This window comes from Carya illinoinensis, chromosome 2, assembly GCF_018687715.1.
Source record: "Carya illinoinensis cultivar Pawnee chromosome 2, C.illinoinensisPawnee_v1, whole genome shotgun sequence".
Classification (NCBI taxonomy): Eukaryota; Viridiplantae; Streptophyta; class Magnoliopsida; order Fagales; family Juglandaceae; genus Carya; species Carya illinoinensis.
Genome location: NC_056753.1, coordinates 31,308,170 through 31,333,730, shown reverse-complemented (window position 1 = coordinate 31,333,730; position 25,561 = coordinate 31,308,170). Strand labels below are relative to the sequence as shown.

Genomic DNA, 25,561 nt, shown 5'->3' with positions numbered 1-25,561 from the left:
TAGGTCTCAAGATCAATTGGAGATGTCTATCTGAAGAAACCTGAGTTTAACAGGCATCCTCTATGCTTGGCAGTACACACAAGTGGATTCAGTCGGAATGCATTATATGCACGAGCTTATGTGGATCTCAGTTTGAGGAGGCTGCACTGAATTGAAGATGAAAATCATTTTGCTGCTTTTTTTAATGGTTCATATAATGTCCATTCATGTTATACAAGTTCATAGATATTTTATGCAATATTTCATTTTAAGACTGATTCTAGGAATTTGTTGTACTATCGTTGCTCCATTCATGTTATGTATTAAAATCTGAACTTTTATAGTAGGAAAATTGAGACATACTTGATGGCTGTTCTTGTAAATTCCAATGTGTTGAATGACTTATTAACGCTGGACAGAATAGTGATTATTCTGCAGGCTAGTTCCAACAGGTGATTCACAGGAGAAAAATCGCCCAAAATCAGAGAGAAAAGTCTCTAGGGTTTAACGGAATATTATAAAATCAAGCAATAATGAAAATCAGTCCACAAGCCAGACTATTATAGCCAAAAATCGTGTTTATCCGAATTTTGTCAAAAATAACAAAATCTCAAAAATCACTCTAAATTAAAATTCGAAATAAAATAAGTAATCTGTAAAAAATTCGGCCCAAATCGGATTTAAAATAACTTCCTAACTGATAAGCGAAGTATTACCATAAATAGTAAAAAATAACTAAAACTAATGATTCAGAGGGAAAAATAGCAAAATTTGAAGTTGAAAAAAAGGCACATGGAGCCATGCTCGTGTGGACAGCGTGCGTGCCGAAAAGAGCTTTCCGAATTGGGGTCTTATGTGCAATTCCGACACCCAGAGCCAAATTTATAGCCAAAAGACTAAAACGCACTCAAAATGGCCCCAATGAAGAACATATCACAATCAATTCCAGCCTTTGTGCTGATCTGCCAACTCAGGGTATCTCAACGCCATCAAGGTGCAATCTGACAGCTCAGCATCATCTCTCTCGGATCCCCCTACATCAGTCACCCTGAGTTGGAAAGAACTCGTCCTTGAGTTTAGAGTAGTGTCATCAGAATCCACAAAACAAGAACTTAGGTGCTTTACATTAAAGACATCAGAAGTCTTCAAGTGACTGGGAAGGCACAACCTGTAAGTGTTATCATTGATCTTCTACATGACCTCACAAGGTTCAATCTTCCAATCCTTAAGCTTATTATACTCGCCAACAGGAAAACGATCACGAGTTAATACAGCCCAAACAAAATCACCAACATCAAAAAGTACCTGGCGATGATGACTGTCAACCCGAGTCTTGTACTTGGTATTGCTCTCATGAATGGTCTGTTTTCCCTGCTCATGGATACCCCGAAGATACTCTGCCATCTCATCTGCTTTAGGACTGAAACGTTCTATACGTGGAATAGGGGCTAAGTCCAGCACCCCGAATGGGTTCTGACCATAGACAATCTCAAATGGGCTTAAGCCTGTGGTTCTGTTTTTCAATCTATTGTAGGCAAATTCTGCTTGAGGCAATGCCAAATCCCACTGCTTCGGCTTAGTTCCTGCCAAACATCTTAAAAGTTTGCCCAAATTCTGGTTCACCACCTCGGTCTGGCCATCCTTCTGGGGTGGTAGGCGCTGCTAAAATTCAACTGTGTTCCCAGTTTCCCCCACAGGCTCTTCCAGAAATAACTAATGAACTTGGTATCACGATCTGAAGTGATGGATCAAGGAACACCATGTAAACGCACAATCTCCCTGAAATAAAGATGGGCAATCTGGATAGCATCCATAGTCTTCCTGCAAGCTACAAAATGGGTCATCTTGGAAAACCTGTCAACTATAACAAAGATAGAATCCGAGGCCCTTTGGGTGCGGGGTAAGCCCAATACAAAATTCATGCTGACATTGAACCAAGGAGTTTCAGGAACAGGTAAGGGAGTGTACAAGCCCGCATTGGTGAGAACTCCCTTAGACCGCTGGCACACATAACAACGGTCCACATAATGGGCCACATCACTAGTCAACTTGGGCCAATAAAAAGTCAGAAGAGATAAGGGCCAAGGTCTTATCTCGGCCAAAGTGTCCCTCATTATAAAGCTCACTTATAATTTGTTGCCTCAATGAACAATCTGGAATGCACAATTGTAATCCACGAAACAGATATCCATTATGCAAAATAAAATCATGACGGTGACCATCAGTTACCTCCTGAAATATCCTTCTAAAGGAAGGATCAGTTGCATACATATCTATGAATGCCTCAGAGCTTGCAACTTTGGTACTCATGGTGGCGAGGAGTAAGGTACGATGGCTTAGGGCATCTGCGACGCGGTTCAAACTCCCTACTTGGTGCCTCAGCGTAAAGGTGAATTCTTGCAAGTATGCCACCCACTTGGCATGACGTTTACTCAGCTTGTGTTGACCATTGATGTACTTCAGGGCCTCATGATCGGTAAACAGAATAAACTCCTTTTGTACTAGGTAGTGACGCCAATGCTTCAGGGACTGAACTATGACATAGAACTCCAGATCATGAGTGGAATAATTTTTATTTGATCCCGATAGCTTCTCACTGAAAAAAGCAACCGGACGACCTGCTTGACTCAGAACACCACCAATGCCAACGCCAGATGCATCACAATTTACCTCAAACACTTTGTTAAAATCAAGGAGTGCCAAAACTGGTGCCTCGGTCATCTTCTGCTTGACCAGTTGAAAACTGGTCTCTGCCTCCTCAGACCACTGGAAATCACGCCCCTTGAGGCACTCTGTGATAGGGGCAATCAGAGTACTGAAATTTCTAATGAACCGGCGGTAGAAAGATGCCAATCCATGGAAACTTCGGATGTCATGTAAGGTCCTTGGTCTGGGCCACTCCAAGACTGCATCTATCTTTGACTGATTTGCATGAACATCATCAGTAGACACAACAAAACCAAGAAAATTCATAGAAGTAGTGAAGAAAGAACACTTCTTCTGATTGACAAACAGGCACTCCATTTTTAGCATCTCAAAAATAGCACGGAGGTGATCGAAGTGTGAAGCCCATGTCAGACTATAAATGAGAATATCATCAAAGTAAACTACAACGAATTTCCCCATAAAAGGCCGCAAGATCTAATGCATAAATCTCATGAACATGTTGGGCGCATTAGATAGCCCAAAAGGCATGACCATCCACTCATACAACCCTTGTGGCGTCTTAAACGCCATCTTCCACTCATCTCCAAGCCTTATTCTGATCTGGTGGTATCCGTTTTTAAAGTCAATTTTTGAGAAGACCTTAGAACTGGATAGCTGATCCAACATATCATCCAGACGGGGAATTGGAAACCGATACTTCACTATAATTCTGTTGATCGCTCGGTTGTCAACACACATACGCCAAGAACTATCTTTCTTTGGCACTAGCAGGGCAGGGACTGCACATGGGCTCATACTCTCTCGGATATAGCCCCTCTCCAACAACTCTACCACATGTCGCTGCAACTCTTTAGCTTCCTTGGGACTGAGGTGATATGCTGGTCGATTTGGCAAACTTGACCCAGGAACAAGGTCAATTTGATGTTGAATATCCCTCATAGGCGGTAGCCCAGGAGAAAGATCCTCTGGCATCAAGTCAGAGAATTCTGCTAGCAGCCGCTGCACCTCTACTGGTAAATCTGTATCCACGTCTACTGCACTATTCTCGCAAGGTAGTAAAGCATAGACCACGCCTCCATGCTCAATCTCATCTAAAAACCTGGACATGGAAAGCAGGTTAGTATTATTGGCTACTGGGGTAGGAGTGAGTCCTTCCCGTCGGGGCACCAACACAATCTTTTTTCCCTTGATGTTAAGGGAATACGTATTCTTCTGTCCATCATGAATGACACTGTGATCATACTGCCAAGGTCGACCCAACAATACATGACATGCATCTATAGACACAACATCACACCAAGCATTATCGAAATATTTTCTACTAATTGAAAAAGACACGAGGCATCGCCTATCAACTGTTACCTCACTGCCTTTATTTAGCCATGACAACTTGTATGGCTTAGGATAACGGTCTGTCTTCAACTGCAATTTCTGGACAACCTCCTCGGACACTACATTCACACAACTGCCGCTGCCAATGATCATTTTGTAGACTTTATCTGCAACTGTGCAGGTCGTGTGAAAAATATTGGTTCTCAACCAATCGTCCCCTGAATCACCGTCGGGAGTCAGTAGACTCTTGCGAACAACCAAAGTCTCATGACCATCTCCATACAGCACATCATCAATCTCATCATCGTCATACACGGGCTCGCCAATCTCTTCAGTCTCGTCTACCACGTTTTCCTCAATTAACAAATTTTTGCCCTTTTGATTAGCAGGCTTCCTGCAATCAGTCGCCCTATGCCCTTGTTCACCACAACGAAAACATCTAATAGTAGGATTAGAATTACCTTGCGGTGGCTGTTGGATAGGACGGGAATCCTGAGGGCGAACTGGCCGACTGTTTTGATCGCTCCTGATCACTAGTCTCGTGTTTTGCTGTTTTTCAACAGCAAATGCACGCTGGTAGGCTTCCGAAACATTCCACAGTGAATGAAGGCTGAGGACATCTTGCAAGGGCTGGTGCAAACCCCCCAAATACTACGCCACCATCTGCTCCTCCGTCTCAGATAAATCGTTCCGGGCGACCAATTGGTAAAACTCCTCCGTGTAATCATCGATTGATCGCGCACCTTGCCTCAACTCATGAAGTCGCTAAAACAAGGTTTGTGTGTAGCCGAAGGGAAGGAAGTGACCCTTCATCTTCTTCTTCATCTTTTCCCAATCAGTGATCTTGACCTTGCCCTGTCTGTCTCGTGAACGTCGCAACTGCTCCCACCATGCAGATGCTTTGCCCTTGAGTTTGATAGCGATCAGTTTCACTTTCACACGATCGGGGACTTCCTTATAATCAAAAATACACTCCACTTCATTAATCCAATCCATGAATCCCTCGGCCTGTAACGTACCAAAAAACTCGGGCAGATCGACCCGAAAACCGAGGTCTCCATTACGCTCCTCCCGATCACTATGCTCACAGAATAGAGCACAATTGTGATATGGGTTTTTGAAAGTGGAATTAGAATCGTGATCAGAGGCCTCACGATCCTCGAAATCCTGCGCCGCTAGGCGCTGGGTTAATTCTACGACTTGCCTCTGCAAATCCTCAATCATCGCATCCTGAACGCTGCGATCACGGCGTTGGGCTTCCTCATTCGGAACCTGCTCACGACGACCACAACCACGACCACCAACCATTGAAACTAGTGAAATTTCCTAAGAAGATGTTGAAGCTCTGATGCCAACTAACATCGGATAGAATAACGATTATCCTGCAAGCTAGTTCCAATAGATGATTCACAGGAGAAAAATCGCCCAAAACTAGAGAGAAAAGTCTCTAGGGTTTAACAGAATATTATAAAATCAAGCGATAATGAAAATCAGTCCACAAGCCGGACAGTTATAGCCAAAAATCGTGTTTATCCGAATTTTGCCAAAAATAGCAAAATCTTATAAATCATTCTAAATTAAAATTCGAAATAAAATAAGCAATCTGTAAAAAATCCAGCCCAAATCGAATTTAAAATGACTTCCTAACTGACAAGCGAAGTATTACCATAAATAATAAAAAATAATTAAAACTAGTGATTCGGAGGGAAAAACAGCAGAATTTGAGGTTAAAAAAAAGGCACATGGAGCCAAAGTTATGGCCAAAAGATTGAAACGCACTCAAAACGGCCCCAATGAGGAACATATCACAATCAATTCCTGCCTTTGCGCTGATCTGCCAACTCATGGTATCTTAACGCCATCAAGGTGCAATCTGACAGCTCAGCATCATCTGTCTCGGATCCCCCTGCATCACTTACTGATATAAAGTTGACTTCTTATCTACAACTATTAAATTCCATTCTACCATATCCATAAATAGAATGTGGGAGAGGATAAACTAAGCAATTAAAGGTGAAACTGGAAAGTGCGTACAGGATGCTATAAATCGACCAAAACAGTTTTGCCATTAAACTTGATAAATGCAGTGGCACAATAATCAATCAAATTCCAATACAAAAATGCAGCTAGTAAAATCTGTTATATACTTGGGATAAATCCACCTTCTCCAAAAACATAAATCAACCTTCCCCTTATTACAAGATGAGGATCAGAAAATGCCAAAAACAAACATTAAAATGCATAAAAACTTATTGTAAAAGGCGAAAACATCCGTGTTTTGAGCAATCTCAGTAAATAACACTTTGCTAAAGTCTACAATGTCAATTTAATTGCACAAAAGTTATTCTTTACACGGTGAGGTTAACACCATACAATTTACATACATGGTCTTCTTCCAAACCATGTGCACTTCAAAAGAACCATGCAAAACCCAAAAGAGTTCATACACCGAACATTACATAGAATTTATCCGAATCAAATAAACACTATTACAAATGTCAAAAGCCAGTACAAACAAAGAAGTTTTCGCTTTTACTTTTTCAGATTCTTTGCTATCTCTCTGACTTTATCTTCCCTTTTCCGAACGGCATACTCGTGCTGTAATACATCATTCCACGTAATATTTGGTGCCTTATTCTCACAGGCACGGAAATTTGCCTCTAGCAAATGAAGTATATCGGCCCATACAAAAAATTCACACCTTGCTTCTCCCTACACATAGTATTAATTTCCAATTAATATGATAAAATACACCTTGGGCAGCAAAGCATTAGGCAAAACAAAACAAAGCAAGGAACAAATTGCTTTTACCGTTTTATAGTATGGGCAAGCATAAAATCTCATTCCGGGATTTTTCAACATGTGAGATGTCTTTAGTGGTGTTTTCAAACCACACCAACAAGTTGGAGATTCGATGACAAAATCATTAAGTAAAGAAGATGAATGAGATGCTGACATGACTGATTCTGTCAAGCAAAAGAAAATGTGTGCTTGTGAGAAGTCGAACTCAGGGTTCTGTAGCAAGAAATAAAATTTTTGAAATAGGAAAAGAATACCCATGTTACCAATAAACTTTACTAGTTTTATTGAGGTTCTGTTCAGAATGTGCAGACAGTGGGAACTTACATTCCAGTGTTTTAAGTCATCAAGATATCATTACGTTAGATCGGGGAAACCTGCATGAAGGTTTAAAACTCCAACCAATTGATTAAAAGGATAACAAAATAAAATTCCAGTGAGATACTTCCAGCTATATCATAAATACAAGCTATAGTGAAGGTTAATCAACATAAAGTATATAACATCCGGAGATCAGGAAGAAAACTTTCTGCTCTACTGTAGAGTTCACTAAAATGTTGGCGTACTTCATGTTATATATTGCCTTCAGCATCAAAATACACACTTAAACATAAAAAGAAGACTAGTTGTGAAGGCTCAAACATAGACTTCAAAGCTAGTTCTGTAAAAGGGGCAGGAATCAAGTAATTATTTTTGGAAAAATGTTAGATTTCGGGGGTCAGTTAAACCGAGTCTCATATAGTTAAAAAATGGACTGATGTAGATAGATATAATAGCTTATTTACTAGTGTTGACATGGGAGACTCAAAAACTTAAAATCTTTCTCAAAACCCCCCAATGGACTTGCACTTGACAAAAGTGTCACAAAAAACAAAATGTAATAGCTTGTTTTAAACTTTTATCTGACTAAAATCAGAAACTAATTCTTATTATCACATATTTTTATTAATGGGTTAAAAGTATGTGCAGACTTTTAAAAAATAATGCATCTGATTTTACCAAGAATTGTGTTACTTAACTCAAAAACATGCAAACCAAAACTAGTCAGACCCAACAGTTGTAGAATTGCAATCAAGAATCAAAATTCAAGTCCATAATAGTTATGGTTAAAGGGCTAGCCTACTGCCAAACGACAAGCGGCAAGTGTAGGGAAATGGTTGGATTTTGAGTTCAACTCTTGGGTTAAGCTAGAACAAAGTATTGCAACTTAGTTCACATATTAGCCAAATATGCATTTGTTTTACTTTTAAAATCAAATCAATTACAACAAAGAAGTAATCAATGGGATTGAGCAAAATTTTTTTTTTTTCTATCTTTGTCCACGTGCATGAGCAAACAAATAACCTTCAAAATATTATAACATAGAACTACCATAACAGTTAGAAATTAGACAAAATAAATGAAACATTATGATATATGAGAATTACACATACCAAGTGCCATATGTGCTTGTATTTTATTCATGAAGTAATATTCCTATCAAGAATTACATATGAATGTAAGAAACTTCACATATCAAGCCTAACCTAAGAATTTCAGTATGTGATTAAGGAGCTTCTTTTTTTTTTTTTTTTTTTTTTTTAAGTAAAATCGTATGTCATGAAGGAGCTTCAACTTATAACCTGGATAGCGAGTAATAAATTCTTCCTCTTTATTCTATTTGAAGCATTTGCAGTTCCTAAAAAGAAAATGACAGACCAACCTCTGTTACCATTGACATGCAAGATAAATAATTTAACATTAGTTGTCACAGAGAGAAAAAATATAAATGTATGCAATGAGAGGCAACATTGGCAACATCTACAGCCCCGCACCATTAGTTTCTAGCAAATACAGGGAGCAAAAATAATTAAGTAAATAGAGAACAAAAATAATTTTTGCCCAAGCCCTAGATTCACGGATTATTTACCTCCTCACAGATTTTAGGTATTTGCATTGGTGGAGTGAGGGTGTGAGGGTGGCTTCGCAGCAGTGGACTTAGGGCTTCGCAGTAGTGGACTTAGGGACCCACGGCTTGGGGACTGATCTCCTTGGGAGGGCTTGGGTTCGAGGGCTAAGATCAAACAAGACAAACAGAAATCGGAGTTTCGGGAGGGAGGGCCAGTTTGATTGAGACGTCCGGCGATACGAGGGGGAGAGTGGGCTCAGAGTTTTATGGTAGGGGGACGCTGACGACGGAACAAGAGAGGGAGATCCAAGAAGACGAACGGAAAGGATGAGGAGAGAGGAGCTCATGCTTTCAGGATGAGGAGAGACGATCGAAGCAGACGGATGAGAAGATTCGGCCGCCGGAGTTTGTGGGAGAGGATGGGCGAGATGAGGGGGAGAGTGGGCTGAGAATGCTGGTGAGGGATGCCTTTCGACGGAACGAGGGAGAGAGGAGCTCATGCTTTCAGAATTCTGAAAACTCAAATGTTTCCGAATGCTGAGGGAGGGAACGGAAAGTTCGGAACATTTTTATCATTACACAAGCACCACGTAGGGTGTGCATCCGGCTGCTCCCAAACAGGGATTGACGCGAAGACTAATTCTTAATTCCACCCACTAATAAACTAACCACTTCCTCTATCGAATGGAGATGGTTTATGTACCCTAGCTAGCTACATGTCCTCATCATCACGGCTCAAATCTTTAACTACTACTACGTTAATGACATTATCTTCCTCAAAAATTGTGGTCCTTGCATGTTTGACGCCGCTAGGCGTTCTAGCTAAAGCCAATCAATCAAAACGTTCGTACTAGATTATGAGTCAACATGTACACAATCATTTTCTTCTACAACCAAAGTGAGACTAGCAGTGAGCTAGCCGCTCTATTCCCCAAAGGAAGGTGCTACGGGCCAACCAACGTTAATTTACGGGCGTACCGTGAGATGAATTTTGGTATTTTTTTAATTATATTTTGATAATATTTTTTTACAGTCTTAATTATTAAAAAACTTAAAAAATATATACAATTTTATTAGTAAGTACTTCTTTAATTACTAAGAAAATAAAATTAAAAATTAAAAAATTAAAATACTCCACTGTTAACTTTAAATAATAACATTGAGGAGGTTAAGTAGCAATTTTCATTCTCGAAAACAACAGTAGGTATTACCTAATCCAGCATGGACTATATTCCCATCTGGGTGTTTCAAAGTTGTGTTTGAAAAAATAATCTCAAATCACTTAATTATTATTTATAAACTGTTTGTTACTATTTATAAAATATTTATATATTTTTATTACTATTTAGTATTTTTTTAATTATTTATAAATCATCTTATATCACCTTAAAATCCAAACATAACATGTCATCCTTTTGCTGCATCGTTATGGATTGAAATCTCCTTCAACTTCATTTGATACCATACCGAATTATTATAGGTTTTGAAATCTGTATGTATGATTATTACTTTTTTTTGTTTTTTCAGAATTAAGACATCTTATTCGGGCAAAATTGAAAATGATCTCTATGCATCCTCATTGATTTTCATAGATAAGATGAGATCATGAGATAAAAGTTAAAAATTAAATAAAATATTATTATAATATATTTTTTGATATTATTAATATTTTAAAATTTGAAAAAGTGAATTGTTTATTTTATTTTGTGAGTGAATTTAAAAAAATTATAATAATTAAATGAGATGAGATATATTGTGAGAACAAACGAGGTTAATATATCCATTAGGCCTGTGCATATGACCCGGCAAACCGAGTGACCCGAATCAAATCGACCTGGTAGATGACGGGTTATAAATCATCGGTTCACCGATCTGACAAAAAAGACGGGTTAGATTTTATTGTTCAATTGACCGGCAACCTTCAATTTTCTCAAATCAGAGCCTTCAAGACTCCAAGTATGTGAAGCTCAACCAATCCTATACCTAAGACTCAACCAAATCAGGAAATGGGTTTGCTTGAAAACCAGTCAAAACCAAAAAGGGTGAACAAAAACCAAACCAAAGCTCGCCTGAACTATTCGGCAGAATGTCCTATCTTCGGCCAATTCAGGACAAGATCAAGGAGCTCACCTCCGGTTTAATCGCCACAATGAACGGCGAGTACTCCGGCCAAAATACAATAATCTCAACCCAAGAAAAGCCACGAAGAGACCGAGCTTTGACGGAGAACAAAATCCATAATTCTGATCTGCTGCAAAACTAGAGAAACCAGCCCCCATGAACAAAAACATGAAAAACTTTAAGAAAAATTCAGAATCCCTCTCAGTCCCTTGGAGCCCCATGCCCGGTCTCCTCCCTCTGTCTCTCTCTAGCATGCTCTGGTTTTCCAGCTAAGAGGCTTACAGATCTAGACGCCGTTGTTTTAAAGAGTGTTTTGGGGAGAATCGACTGCTGCTGCTGCCGCCGCCGCTGCTGCTGGGTTTTGTAGCGTGTCGTCTTCTTATTAACGAGTTAGTGCTCGGCAGGTCGAGGCTAGGGGGTGCCTCATTCTCAGCTCGGGATCTTCTATTTCACCCAGACCACTTCTCTCTCGTCCTCTCTTTGTGAACATATTTCGTTGCTGTCATCTATTTGTGAATAAGTTTTCATTTCTGACAGCATGGAAAACAACGTTGTTTTTGAAGTCAGGTCATACGGGTTCGACCCGGTTTGGTTTTTTTCGGATCAAGTTGGTTCGGGTTAGCGCCTAAAATGAGGTCCTGCGGGTTGGGTCAGGCACAAAACCGGCTTTAGCAAGCCGGGTTGCAGGCCTAATATCCATCAAACCTTTAATTAAGATCTTGCATATTACCCTTCACTTTTTCCTAAATCCCATTCACGCCCCTATAAATAATAATCATTCTTAAGAAAAATTTTATTTGCATGTCCACTTATTGATGCAACAAATACACCATTGCTTACCATGTCATCTAGAATAAATACTTATTACTTTTTCAAAAATTATAATGGATTCATCAATAAGTGATTGATGGATTATGCTCAGTATTGAATATTGCTGCAATATTCAATAGTTAGGGTTTGAGATTTTGATACGATAAGTTTAACGGGTCGGGTTAGAGTTAACCTATATAGTATAATATTCATATTTTGACACGACACGAACACGATCCGTTAACACGATTTGACACCTCTAATATTATTGCTAACCATTGAATGCCACTTAAACATATCCAATTTTTTAGTAGCTGGGATCAGTAGTTGGGATAAACTCTCGAATCCCTAAGAGTTGACATAAGTGGTAAGATTTTGGTTTTGATAGTATGCTTCCTTCAAGTCTAAAGCTTGAATTCTAAATAATTTCTAAAGACTATTGGATCGGGAGAATTTGTATTTAAATTTCTTTAAATACATTTACAGAAAACTCTTTACCAATATCGTATACACCCTCAGAATTAGGTGAGATTTTGTTCCTGAACATCTAGTGTAGCAGTGCAAATTAAAAATTTTTAAAACAAAAGGGCTGAAATTTTGGGCTCTATTTTGCAAATTTGGACCCTTCGGTTTATTTGGATTTTTTGGACCTCATGTGACAGCCAGTTTAGGTCTATTTCCCCTTTAGTTTTCAGAAAACTTTCATTTTTCAGCAACCGGAGATTTCAAAACGGAAGCAGCCGAACACTCGGAGAGTACGACATTACTTGGAAAGCCCAACCTAATCTGGATGCAACCTGAATTCTATCCTGTCAGTCGTCGGGCCCCTTTGCCCTGTCAAGGCTTACTGGGGCCCAAGCAATAACCATAGAAAGCCCAGAAACTGTGATAAAAATAAAATTATTAATGCTGCGGAAATAGCAATCCTCTTCCGTTGTCTCCGATCCGTGGCTCGGTGTTTACCGGAAATAAACCAATGGCCGCCGCTGAATCTCAGTCTCCGAGTTCTGTGCGGAAAGGTGAGCAGCGATGTCCTCCGAGAAAAAACCCGTTTGCTTAATTAGGGTTTTGATTGTTCGAACTCTGATTATTTAGAGTTTTTAACGTTCATAAACGGTAGTTTTGTTTTTTTTTCCTTGTGGGATTTTCATTTTGGTGCAGTTGTTGTTCATCTTAGAGCTACTGGCGATGCCCCTATACTCAGACAAGCCAAATTTAAGGTATTTCTTGAAAGGGTTTAGTCTGTATTTCCTTTTGTCTTACTTTATAATATATATATTTTTCATACTGTTGATTAGTAGAACCGCCTTTGAAATCCTAGGTGTGCTTTCCAGATTTTATTTTTTGATGCATTTCTGCTTATGGATTTTGCCAATAAGAACGAAACCTGATGTCCTATTATCATTTTTGTAAACTTTTTGGAGAAAACAAAAAAAAAACAAAAAAAACAAAATTGTAATCTTTGTCCAATATACTTTGGTTTGGCAGATACCTGGAAGTGACAAGTTTGCTAAAGTAATTGACTTTCTACGGCGGCAGCTTCATCGGGAGACGTTGGTATTTGTTTTGTGGTTTTGTTTTCGTGTTTTTGTAATGGTCTTTTGGGTTTCAGAGTAATCTTTTGTTTATTGTTTTGTAGTTTGTTTATGTCAACAGTGCGTTCTCGCCAAACCCAGATGAATTGGTTATCGATTTGTATAACGTAAGCTGCTGTATTGGGTCTGTTCGCTTCATTGGGCGTGTATTTCATCGTGTTTCATTCTTAGTAAATGTTGTCTGTCCACTGAGTCGCTCGCAAGTGACTATTTATCTCTAATTTACTTGTGTAATTATCTTTTAAATTTCATGGCTAGTCTACATTTTACCATAACCCAATTATCTCTTTGGTCATTGCAGAATTTTGGTTTTGATGGGAAACTGGTGGTAAATTATGCTTGTTCCATGGCGTGGGGCTAACGGTGCTGGGTGGTGTTGTAAAATTGTTCATGTAGTAAGTATATCAGTGGAAGCATTCAATTTCACTTTCTCTGATTTCTCCTTGATCTGCTGGGTCGTTAGGAAGATAATATTGTTCAGATAAACCACTCTCCTTTTTGCTTTTCGTTATCACTGATTTTAAGAGCCTTCATGTTTTGCAGAAATTTGGATTATTACTTCCATACATGCAAGGAAACACAATTTGCTGGTAGATTGAAGGTGATATTAGGAAATGAAAAGTGGAACCGAATTTGAATTCATTATGATTTGATTTGGACAAGATTTGTGCCTAATATATGGGTATGAAAAGGATGTACTTCCCATTGATTGCTATCCAGCTGCTGAATAAATTTTGATGCATAACTAATGTTACAGTACCTTGTCAATTCTTACCTCCACTTTTCCTTTGGAATCTTAAGGTTGTTGCTCCTTGCCATCCTTTCAGTGACTTTTACTTGGTCCCAATTTGTTCTCATTTGGAAAAGAAGAATTTGAAATGATAGCAAAATGTTTGGGTGACCATCCTTGCTTGGTAGTTCAGTATCAGCTCAAGATGCATGCTTGTAAATAGAAATCATGCGATTGCATTTTAAAGCTGCCCTTAAAATAGAAATCATGTGCAATCAATTTGAGTCATTAAGTTTAAGTTGCGGCCTCTTTTATACTACAGAGTCAAAATCTAAATTTCCTCGCCGCTGTTATTTTGTGTGTTAAGTGTGTTGATATGTTTGTCATCATTCAGAAGAACATCTCATGGTTCTTTCATTAAGATTTGTGTTCCTGAAGAAATCATTATGATGGAAATTGCAGATCATAAGTGGCTCGAAAGATTTGATTGTCAATTGGTGAAGTTGATGCTTTGATTAGGCTGGAAACTAAATTGATATTGAATATAAAACAAAAAAAATGGGTACAAGGCCCCTCTGTTGGAGGAAATGAAATTGGCAAGGGAAACTTGTAGGAGAATCAATCTAAAATCATCCGATTACTCAAGAAGTTCAAGAAACTCAATGTTGCCTAGATGACTAACACAAGAGGGGAGGTGAATTGAGTTGTATTAAAAAAAATAACAATTATAAATCAAATATATAATATAAAATATAAACAAAATATGAAATAACAATAAATATAAAGAGTAAGGGTAAGAGAGAAGCAAACACAGTATGTTAACGAGGTTCGGCTCTATTGCCTACGTCCTCGCCTCAAGCTACCCATTGAGGATTCTCAAATTCACTATTCAACCTCCTTCAGGTGGAGATAGAAACCTATTACACCTTTGAACAACACCACTACAAAGGATCCGTGTAGAACACCCTCTACACTTGCAATCACCTTACAAGTGGTGATTCAACTATTCCCCGTATAGAATATTTTCTACATGCACAAGGGTTATACACACACTTTTTCTGATACAAAAACTGATAGTGGGTAGGTTATCAGAAAACACTTCTCAATGAGTGAAATAAGAACAATACAGCGCAAACTAAATCTCTCAAAATGAATAAGAATTAAGGCTCAATGTTTAGAGAAGAGAGAATGAAAACTTTGAATGAATGTTGTATGCTCTGGATGTTGTGAATGTGAAGCTCTCAAATGATCTATTTATCGGCATATGAGACTTCATATTCAAATTTAAAAAGATTCACATGTCAAAGACAACATCATTCACTTTTTCAAAAAAATCAAACCTAATCTTTTACTTTTGGCATATGACAAAATGAGCACACTTTCATTTTCAAAAAATTCAAACATAATCTTTTAATTTTTGCAAATGACAAAAGGAGCACTCTTTCTTTTCAAAAAAATCAAACATAATCTTTTACTTTTTGTATATGACAAAAGGAGCACACTTTACTTTTTAAAAAATCCAAACAAAATCATCTACCTTTTGTATAAGTCTAAAAAAGTATCAATCACTTTTGAAAATATTCAAATAAAACATGCACATGTGAAAGATGACAATCAATCATCTTTAATATTTTCAAAGTTCAACCCTTTAATCAAGGCATGCACATGCAAAGATGACAATTAATCATCTTTCAAAATTTTCAAAAATATTCATACACATGTGGAAAATGTATTTTAATGCTTTATGATAAAATATTAATTTTGAGCATTAGTCCTAATTTCGAATTTTAAGAGATTTACAACATTACTCTATGATTTTAATGTGAACTTGTTTCCTTCTTGCTCATGCTTGGTTCTTTGATGTGCTTGATTCCATTGTGTGAACAACTTGAGTTTGAAACTCCTTTATTCTTTGAATTCATTTGTTATCATCAAAATTCATGTGTAGATTTATAATCACATGAAACTTGAAACCTTGGGTTCAACACTCAAGAAAAGTTCAAGAACACATATAGAGAGAAAAACTAATCTTCTGTGAAAGTAAAATGTGTAACTAAGCAATGTACAGAGTAGTTCAACGATATATACAAGGAATGAAATACATGTGCAGCGCACGTGCAATAAAGTAAATTTACAATTAAAGGTTTTGCAAAACTAACTATTTACAATAACTGTTTATATACTTCAATACTCTCCCTCAAGATGTGAATATTAAGAACACCCATCTTAGAAAGAAGATATAGAAACTAATTTCGAGGCAAGGCTTTAGTGAATGCATCTGCTAGTTGATGTTGAGAGCTCATATGTAGAGTTCTAAGCACATCAGATTGTAAGTGGCAGTCAATTTCTATGTCCTTAGTTCTCTCATGAAAAACAGGGTTTGCTGCTATGTGAATTGTAGCTTTACTATCACAAAATAACAAGGCTGGAAAATCATGAGTAATCCCAAAATCTTGAAGTAAAGCAGTTAGCCAAGTAAGTTTACAAGCAGTGGAAGCCAAGGCTCTATATTCAACTTCAGCTAAAAATCTGGAAATAGTATTTTGCTTCCAAGAAATTCAAGAATCACCCAAAAACACACAAAATTCAGTCACTGATTTTCTAGTGTCTGGACAAGTTGCCCAGTCAAAATCTGAAAAAGTCTTCAGTTGTAGCGAAGAAGAAGATGGTAGAAAAATTCCCTAACCAAGTGTACCTTTGAGATACCGTAAAACATGATGTGCCACATCCAAGTGTGTTTGAGTAGGTTTGTCCATGAATTGCCATAAAGTTTGTATAGCATAAGCCAAATTAGGTCTTATTATTGCCAAGTAGAGCAACCTCCCCACCAATCTTCTATAAACTGAGGGATCTTCCAAGAATGATGAATTAGTTTTTGTCAAGCATAGGTTAGAACCCATTGGAACTTTGGCTGGTTTACAGCCAAGAAAACTAGAATCAGCCTATATTTCTTCTAAGGCATAATGCCTTTGACAAAGTGAGATTCCTTTAGAAGTTCTGGCCACTTCTAAACCAAGGAAAAATTTAAGATCTCCAAGATCTTTAATCTGAAAAGCACTATGAAGAATGAGTTTTATGTCTTGGACAACTTTAAGATCATTGCTAGCCACAATCACATTATCAACATATATCAAGAGTGCAAGAAAAATTGAGCTAGAAACTTTAGTGAATAATGAATAGTTACATTTAGACTATTTAAATCCATGCTGTAAAAGGCAATTAGTGAGCTTGCAATACCATTACCTTGATGCCTATTTTAAGCCATATAATGACTTAGTTAACTTGCAGACTCGGGTCTCCCCCTTATTTCCATATCCTTGAGGTAGGGTCATATACACCTCCTCATTCAAATCTCCATGCGAAAATGTATTATTTACATCCAACTGATGTAAATACCAATTCTGAGAAGAAGCAACAGCTAGTAAACAGCGTACACTTGTAAGCTTGGCCACATGAGAAAAAGTATCAATAAAATCCAACTCATCTTGTTGAGTGTACCCCTTAGCTACAAGCCTAGCTTTATAACGTTCAATGGTCTCATATGATTTATATTTAATTTTGTACACCCATTTATAGCCAATGGGATGCTTATCAAGAGGCAAGTCAATAAGTACCCATGTATTATTTTTCTCAAGAGCAAATAATTCTGCTTTCATGGCCTCTTGCCAACGAGGAATTTTAATTGCTTGATGATAGAATTTAGGTTCTAATTGAGATGAGATATTAATGATGAAAGCACGATGTATAGAAGAAAATTTGTTATAAGAAAGATAAGTAGACAAAGAATGATGAGTACTTACCTTGAGAGAAGCTGCTGCAATGGAAGAATCAAAGTTTGATGTGAAGAAGTGATGAAATCACAATGATATTGTTGCAAATATTGTGGTGGATGTTTAATTCTAGTAGACCTTCGAATAGATGGATTATTGGTAGAAGGATGAGAATCTGAAATTTTTTGAAACTGATCAATGGATACAGAATCTAAATTTTGATGTGAAGCAGTAGGCATATTAGTCACAGCAAGTCAGTTAGAAACAATAGATATGTTAGAATTTGCTAGATCATTAATGGGATAGCAAAAATAAGTGTATTAGATGGAGGGATAGGTATTACAGGAGAATCTAAAGAAACTGACTTAGGATCTAAAGAGAGAGTGTTTATGTTTTTATATGGAAAGAGATGTTCATAGAATATGACATCCCTAGATAGAAAAATAGATTTGGAGTGTAAATCATATAATTTATAACCTTTGACACTAAAAGAATAGCCCAGAAAAATACATTTCTTAGCTCTAGAATCAAATTTTGATCTTAGAGAAACAAGAGTGCTAGCATAGCATAAACAACCAAACATTTTTAAACTGGAATAATTGAACTTTTGAGAAAAAAAATGAGCTCATAGGGAGATTTATTAGACAGAATAGGAGTTGGTAACCTATTTATTATGAAAGCTGCTGTTAGAACACATTCAACCCAGAAAAAGTGGTAAATAGGCTTGAAACCTTAGGGCATGTGCAACTTCTAGTAAATGCCTATGTTTTTTTTCTACTACCCTATTCTATTGAGGAGTGGCTGCACAACTCTTTTGATGAATGATCCATTTAGCATAAAAATATGAAGACATATCAAACTTTAAACCATTATCACTTCCAAGAATTTTAACCTTAGAACTAAATTGTGTTTCTACAAGGGCAATGTAAGAGTTTGGTTGTAGTTTCAAATTTGGTTTTTATTAGATATACCCAAGTAGATCTTATAAAATCATTAACAATAGTAAAAAAAATATTGAAAGCCATCTAGAGTAGGAGTAGAGAATGAGCCCCATGTATCACAATAGATTATTTCAAAGGGACAAGAAGTACGAGATTCACCATGTGGAAAAACCAATCTTGATTATTTTGAATAATGACATACATCACAATTTGTATGTCTAGAAGGAGTTACATCAGAAAAAGATCTATGTATCAGACTTTGTTTCAGAAAGGAAAGATGACCTAGATGATAATGCCATAGGTCCAAACCAATAGAATCATAATTACAACCTGAAGTTGAAACAAAAGATTTACTAGAATCAGGTGCATCATATATAAATACTTTATTGTGCAGCAAATAGTAAAGACCACTTCTTTCTTCACCTAGACCAATTGTTTTCCATGCATACATCTCCTGAATGAATCAAAATTTGTTTAAAAATATTAGACAACAATTAAAAGAGTGGGTAAGTTTACTAGCTGAGAGGAGATTAAAGGAAAATGAAGAAACACACAGGACATTGTTAAGAACTAAAGAATCTGAAATTTTAACAACTCATGTGTGTGCAATTGGTGCTTTGTAACCATTTGGCAATGTAACAAAAGCTGATTGAACAATTGTATAAGAGGAAAGAAGTGACACTGAGCTAACCATATGGTTAGTAGCTCCAGTGTCAATAATCTATGGAATATCAAGATATGAATGATACTTCTTAGCAAAAAAAAAAAGCAAGGATTGAAAGTCATATTGGAAAGTGATTTACGTGATTCATTGAAAAAGGTCTGAGGATTTTGTAGAGATGTGGTATCTACTAAATGAACTGAAGCAGATTTGTCAACTGAATTATGCATTTCAAGCAAAGAAAGTAACTGTTGACATTGTTCTTGAGTAAATGGTAAGGAAGGTACTTCACTAACTTGTATGTCCTGTGAAATATTACCAGACACATTACCATCAACAGAATTGATTCTAGGTTCATTGTTCTTGTAGCCAGGAGGATATCCATATAATTTGTAACACCTTTCTTTTGTGTGTCTTGTCAGTCCACAATGACTACAAATGGGCTTCGAGTTTTAGAAAGACTTGAATCTTGTACCAAATTTCTGAGATTCGTGTGTAGTAGAAGCCAAAACAGTGGAGTCCAAATTAGAAGATTTTGAAACATGAAGACTACAATGACACTCCTCTTGTAAGACTAAAGAGAAAACTTTGTTTATGAGTGGGAAAGGATCAAGCAATAGAATTTGGGCTCTAGCATTAGAATATGTATCATTAAGCCCCATTAAAAACTGCATATCACATATTCTTGTTGTTGGTAGTCTAATACTACTTTCAATATACCACAATTGCAAGTAGGACCACAATCACAATTCAACAATGGTCTAAAATTTGACAATTCATCCCATAAAGGTTTCAACTGGGTGTAATAGCCACATACAAACATGTCCTCTTAAAGCAAGGAGGAAATTTCTTTTTGAAATTGAAAGATCCGTAGTCCATTTGACTGTGAGAACCGTTCTTTGAGATCAGCCCATAGTGTAGCAACAGTATCAATGTAGATACAATTTGCTACAATATTCTTGGAAACAGGATTCAAAATTCAAGAAAACACCATATCATTGCAGCGGAGCCAAGCATCACGTGTAGGGTTAGGCAAATTCGGAGCCAAATTCAAGCTATTGTCAATAAAGCCTAATTTGTTCTTTGTCCTGGGAGCAATCCACTTGGATCTGCTTCAAGAATTGTAATTATCACCAGTGAGCAATTGTGAAACAAGGATAAGACCTGGATTGTCACCATGATGAAGAAAATAGGGACTAATAGAATTGTTCGTGAGGTTAACACTCGGAGGAGAAACAGAGAACTCCACCATTGAAAAAATAATCAAAAATCAAGAGAAATATTCTTCTGATACCATTTAGGAGAATCAATCTAAAATCATCCGATTACTCAAAAAACTCAAAAAAAGTTCAAAAATACAGATGGAGAAGAGAAAAATTAATCTTTTGTGAAAGTAAAATGTGTAACTAAGCAATGTATAGAATAGTTCAACTATATATACAATGAATAAAATACATGGACAGTAGTGCAATAAAATAAATTTACAATTAAAAATTTTGTAAAACTAACTATTTACAATAACTGTTTATATACTTCAATAAAACTCATGTTTATACTCAGGGTAATGAAAATTAATCCAGCGGTAGTACATTTGCCAGAAAAAGGATTCAATTTAATCATCATTCGGAAACATTTATGGCTTGATTACTTATCCATGAAACTTTTGTCTTACATGGCGTGGTGTTTGTACCTTTGAAATATTACTCGGGCAGGGGATCTCAAAGCTTTTAGACTATGATTTGCTGGCTCTTGCAATCCAATGTAAGAATTTTAGATTCACACGATTAATCTTGGCCGCCAAAGAACTTAAAACTCATCATTTTTTTTAACTTTTTCTTTTGCCAGAAGTCAGTCATTTGTTGCGCTAATGAAAAGGACTTGGTTTGATTTGATTTAATTTATAGAAGAATTAAATTTTAAGCAACCTACAATATTGTTTTCTGCAATTGTAAGAAAATAATTGTCCCTATCTTTTTACATAGATTCCACTTTATTTGTACTATCATTCTACGAATGAATGGACAAAATGACAGCGGGGGGGATTTCAATAGAATGCCCATCGTACATACAAGTGTGCATCCAACCAGGAATCTGTCAGGAAGGACCGATCCGGTACATGTTTGACATGAGTTCATCATGTCAACTTCGTCAATTATTCAGCCTACGTCGGAATCTGTCAGGAAGGAGTCGGGCCTCTAATGGCAGATATGATTAGATATTTTAAATAATAATTAAAATTTTAAATTAAGATAACATCAAATAATTTATAAAAAAATATATTTAAATATAAAAATAAGATAAGATAATTTTTAATTTTTAAAATTTGAAAAAAATATAAATTTTATTATTTTAATTTTTAGTCGAATTGTATACTGTTTATATACTATTTATATATTGTTGATACACTGTTTACTGTTAAATTTCAATATTTATTAATGTTTACGCACTTATCAGTATTTATTGTTTATTTAAATAGATATTTTTAAAATTTAAAAATAAAATATAGTGTGTTTGTATAGACAAAATTACTGTACGACATTTCATAAACTCTTCTCTATCTGCTTCTCTATCTGCTTTGATAGTCAGTTGAACTATGATTTTAAGAGAAAAACCGTGCATGCGTATTGTTTGTCTAAGCTACAGCCTCTACAGCAATATTGTTTATTTGCCAAACGCTGTTAATATAGTAACCCTAAACTGACCTGGGAAACTAATAAAGTGAAAGGATATGCATGCCGTACTGATCACGGAAAGCTAGTGCCATATGTAACATCATGCACGACCCGGCTTTCACTCTACTCAAGCCATTTGCATTCTGCAGATCTTCAATCTTAATAATTGGAAGGAAGAAGACAACAAAACCACACGTACAGCCTAGTTATGGATAGCAAAAGAACTCTTTTTGTGAATATGACCATCCCATCGTTAATTGATTTAGGTACACTAGCGAGTATCGAAGTTGGTCGGGTAGGTTGAGCTTTTATGAGACGATGGATACAATATTTGCAGACTGTGAACCTGTTTGTTAATCATGAAAAAATTAAAAGAGAGATAATAACGAGAGAATGAGAAGATCATGAGTAGACAATAATTTTAAGGTTGTTGGGCTATGTCTACCATACAAACAGAGCTTTAGAAGATCCCAAAACTGTTTAGTTTCGCTATTACAGGAGTTTTTCACATTCATTGCTAATCCAACGTTTATATATATATATATTTATATTATGATTTTTCTTTTCCGGGTGTGCAAGGAACAATAGAAATTAAGTTGAATTGTCAACTTCTCAATGTCTGTGGCAGACAATCGCACGCTGAATTGTCAAAGTGTAAACTTGAAAATATCTTCAAGTAATCCACGAAAATGATGGCACTCATATGTGAACAGACATTAATGCTTAAATTAGGTCCTTTTCGAGAAACCTCTTTTGGATTGAAAGATTGAAACCTAATTAATGAATTGTCTATTTAACTGCTCCTCAATATATATATATACACACACACACTAGAATATGACTAAAGCACGTTTGTCTAATTACGTAAAATGATTATTTTTAAAAATAATAATATATCTTTATTTTTAATTAACATAGTAAATAATTATATCAAATTTCATTAAAGTATACATTAAAGATTTCTTTTAACAAAATAGACTAATCCATTCAAAAAAAAATTAATTTCTTATTATCATTATTACTAAATTTAGTTGTAATAGAATAATAGTTAATAATATAACTTAAATAAAACTATTATTTATGCAAATACAAATATTGAGGCTTAGGACAAGACCTACAATGGAATAAAACTTACTTAAAACAAGGCCGATTAAAATAAAGCTCAAGTGAGTCCGATTCTAATATAAAATAACTTATTAATTTTGTAAAAACTTAAGCTCATCGAAGAAATCAAGCTCACGTAAACCATTAATCTAGAAACAATTCAGCCATGTCTTAAACACTTAGGGCTATATATGTAATAATAGCAAAATAATATTTTATTAAATTCTACAATAGAGTTACACGTCAAATGATTAAGCGTTTTAAGGGTTTTTCGGTTAAATAGGACTTAATGGAAAAATAAGAAAAATTACTATTCACAATTAGATAGTTACTTATTATAATAGAATATATATATATATATATATATATAGAAAACAATGGTAGCCATTCAGTATTTTATCCAACAAAAATGCCATGCATGGTTCAAACTTATTAGGTATTAGAAATTTTTTATTTTTTTATCAATTTCTTGTAAGTATTTTTTTAACATTCTTAGCAATTAAGAAAAAATTTCAAAAATATATAATTTTATTAATAGTTACTTTTTTAACCATTAAGTAAAATAAAAAATTAAATATAAAATAAATAATAAATAATAGTAATCCTACTATCATTTTTCATACAGTAATAGATCAAAACAGAGGCAGATATTGGTAGGTTCAAGCTACGATAGTCCAATGAAATGCGTCCAACGAGAGAGAGGCCCTCATTGGGTTGGCAAAAGTATTCTGGAAAGTCCCAGCACTTTTTGTGAAAAATAAAGAAAAAAAGGAAAATATTATAAATTCAAAAGCTTGACCCAATATAACATATTTTCCTAAGGAAGGTATAAATAATGCAGTAATCCTGTGTTAGTGAGACTGTGAGAGTGTTTTGTTGGTCCCTTCAAAATATTATGACTTTGTACAAATGCTATTGATTATGCAAAGAACGATACAATGCTTTCCGCTACTTTCTCCTCGAAATGAGTTTGCATATCATGAGTGGCTCTGTACTCGACAACTTTTCCAAGAGAGAGAGATAATATCTGTCACCACCGAACGAGGATTAAATACCAGAGTCTGCAGTTTAGTGCTCCTGTTGATCATACTTATATTGCCTTAGGTTGCGAATTTTCTTCTCTCTTTTTTCTAAAATATTTAGCTAGCCATGTTGTTATCCTGTATTACTGTAGGATAAATGACAAACGAGAAACTTCAAAATGAGGGTAGCAACAGGGAAAAAAAGAGTAGATAAATTAAGAAAATTCCATACATCTCTGATTAGCATGAACTTCACTGGGTTAGAGAACAAATAGCTTATATATAGAATTTATATAATACCATTGAAGTCTTGATCCAGTTCGAGGAATTTGCTAATCCACTCTAAATTCAACGCACTTTCATTAGAGAAATCAAAGAACTCATCTGCATCAAATTTGATTTTATCTGAGTCTGCAACTCCTCCGGCTGAATTTTCCTCCTCTCTCAATTCTACATTGACTTTCTCTTCCATTTTATTTTCCTGAGCATTGCAGCCTTCTCCTGTAGCAGTTGCTCTCTGTTTCTCCTGTTTTATTTTCTTGCTCAAATGAGAATTCCAGTAGTTCTTTATCTCATTATCTGTTCGGCCGGGTAATCTTCCAGCAATCAGAGACCATCTAAAAGAAATATACGCAGAACAGAAAAATAAAGATATGCAGACTTGATCGTATGTAAAGTTAGTTCTGTTTTTCACATGTGAACTGTACCTGTTTCCCAGTAGTTTATGGAGCCTCAGAATCAAATCCTCTTCTTGGGCAGATATATTCCCTCTCTTGATGTTGGGTCTCAGGTAATTCAGCCATCTCAGTCTACAACTCTTACCGCACCGATCCAGACCTTCAACAATCACAGACCTGTTAAGCCTTAATGATCAAATTTAGGAAGCTTTCTTCTTCTTTCTTAGAGAATACAGTGAACTTATTTAATAGTTAAGATTTCGACTGGAGGAATGAACAAAGACCTGCTTTATCTGCAATTTTCTTCCACCTTTTTGCACCATGGATTTCAATGACCTCTGCCAGTTTCCGATCTTCCTCTGCCGTCCAAGCTCCCTTGCTGACTTCCTTCTTAGTGTAGTTCTTGTTCTTGGCTTCCAATCTGGAAACTTCTTTTTTGATTGACTTGTCAGTCGAGGAAGCCATTATCTTACCTTGGTAGATGTCTCTGAAGTTGGGGGGACAGAGAGAGAGAGAGAGAGATTTTGAGAAGATTGGGAAGCTTGCTCTGGTTCTTCCTATTATCTACCTTTCATGGTGGAGGAGAAGAGCCTCAGCTGCCGCTTTTATCTGTGTGTCATGTGTCTGTAAATGGGATATGAAATTTGGAAGTGCTTAAATAAAAAATCCCTCTGATCATGGGCCTGATAATTGAGCAAAAAGAGTGCAGTAAATTTTTTACACTCTTCGATGCACATATACATGCTTTTTGTGACATAATAAAAGGTCAGCATCATAATTAATGGGTAAAGAT

The 25,561-nt window shown here is 36.2% G+C and overlaps 2 protein-coding genes across 3 annotated transcripts; one reads left to right on the top strand and one right to left on the bottom strand.

Annotated features, from left to right (window-relative positions):
- Nucleotides 1-12,328: 12,328 nt before the first annotated feature.
- Nucleotides 12,329-13,959, top strand: LOC122295270 (ubiquitin-like protein ATG12). Of its 2 annotated transcripts, none has more exons than XR_006237943.1 (6): nucleotides 12,329-12,615; nucleotides 12,758-12,816; nucleotides 13,085-13,149; nucleotides 13,236-13,298; nucleotides 13,493-13,586; nucleotides 13,735-13,959. XR_006237943.1 is itself a non-coding variant. In XM_043104342.1 (6 exons), the coding sequence occupies exons 1-5, from the start codon at nucleotides 12,573-12,575 to the stop codon at nucleotides 13,550-13,552; spliced, it is 294 nt and encodes a 97-aa protein (XP_042960276.1). In that variant the 5' UTR covers nucleotides 12,341-12,572; the 3' UTR covers nucleotides 13,553-13,586; nucleotides 13,735-13,959. The 2 variants fall into 2 exon arrangements, 1 of the variants encoding a protein (XP_042960276.1); XM_043104342.1 differs by having other exon boundaries at nucleotides 12,341-12,615; nucleotides 13,085-13,153.
- A 9,961-nt stretch (nucleotides 13,960-23,920) lies between these two features.
- LOC122300915 (transcription factor WER-like) lies at nucleotides 23,921-25,452 on the bottom strand. Its single transcript, XM_043111893.1, has 4 exons — nucleotides 25,053-25,452; nucleotides 24,799-24,928; nucleotides 24,392-24,708; nucleotides 23,921-24,237 (listed from the first exon to the last, which is right to left on the bottom strand). The coding sequence occupies exons 1-4, from the start codon at nucleotides 25,231-25,233 to the stop codon at nucleotides 24,209-24,211; spliced, it is 657 nt and encodes a 218-aa protein (XP_042967827.1). The 5' UTR covers nucleotides 25,234-25,452; the 3' UTR covers nucleotides 23,921-24,208.
- Nucleotides 25,453-25,561: the final 109 nt, after the last annotated feature.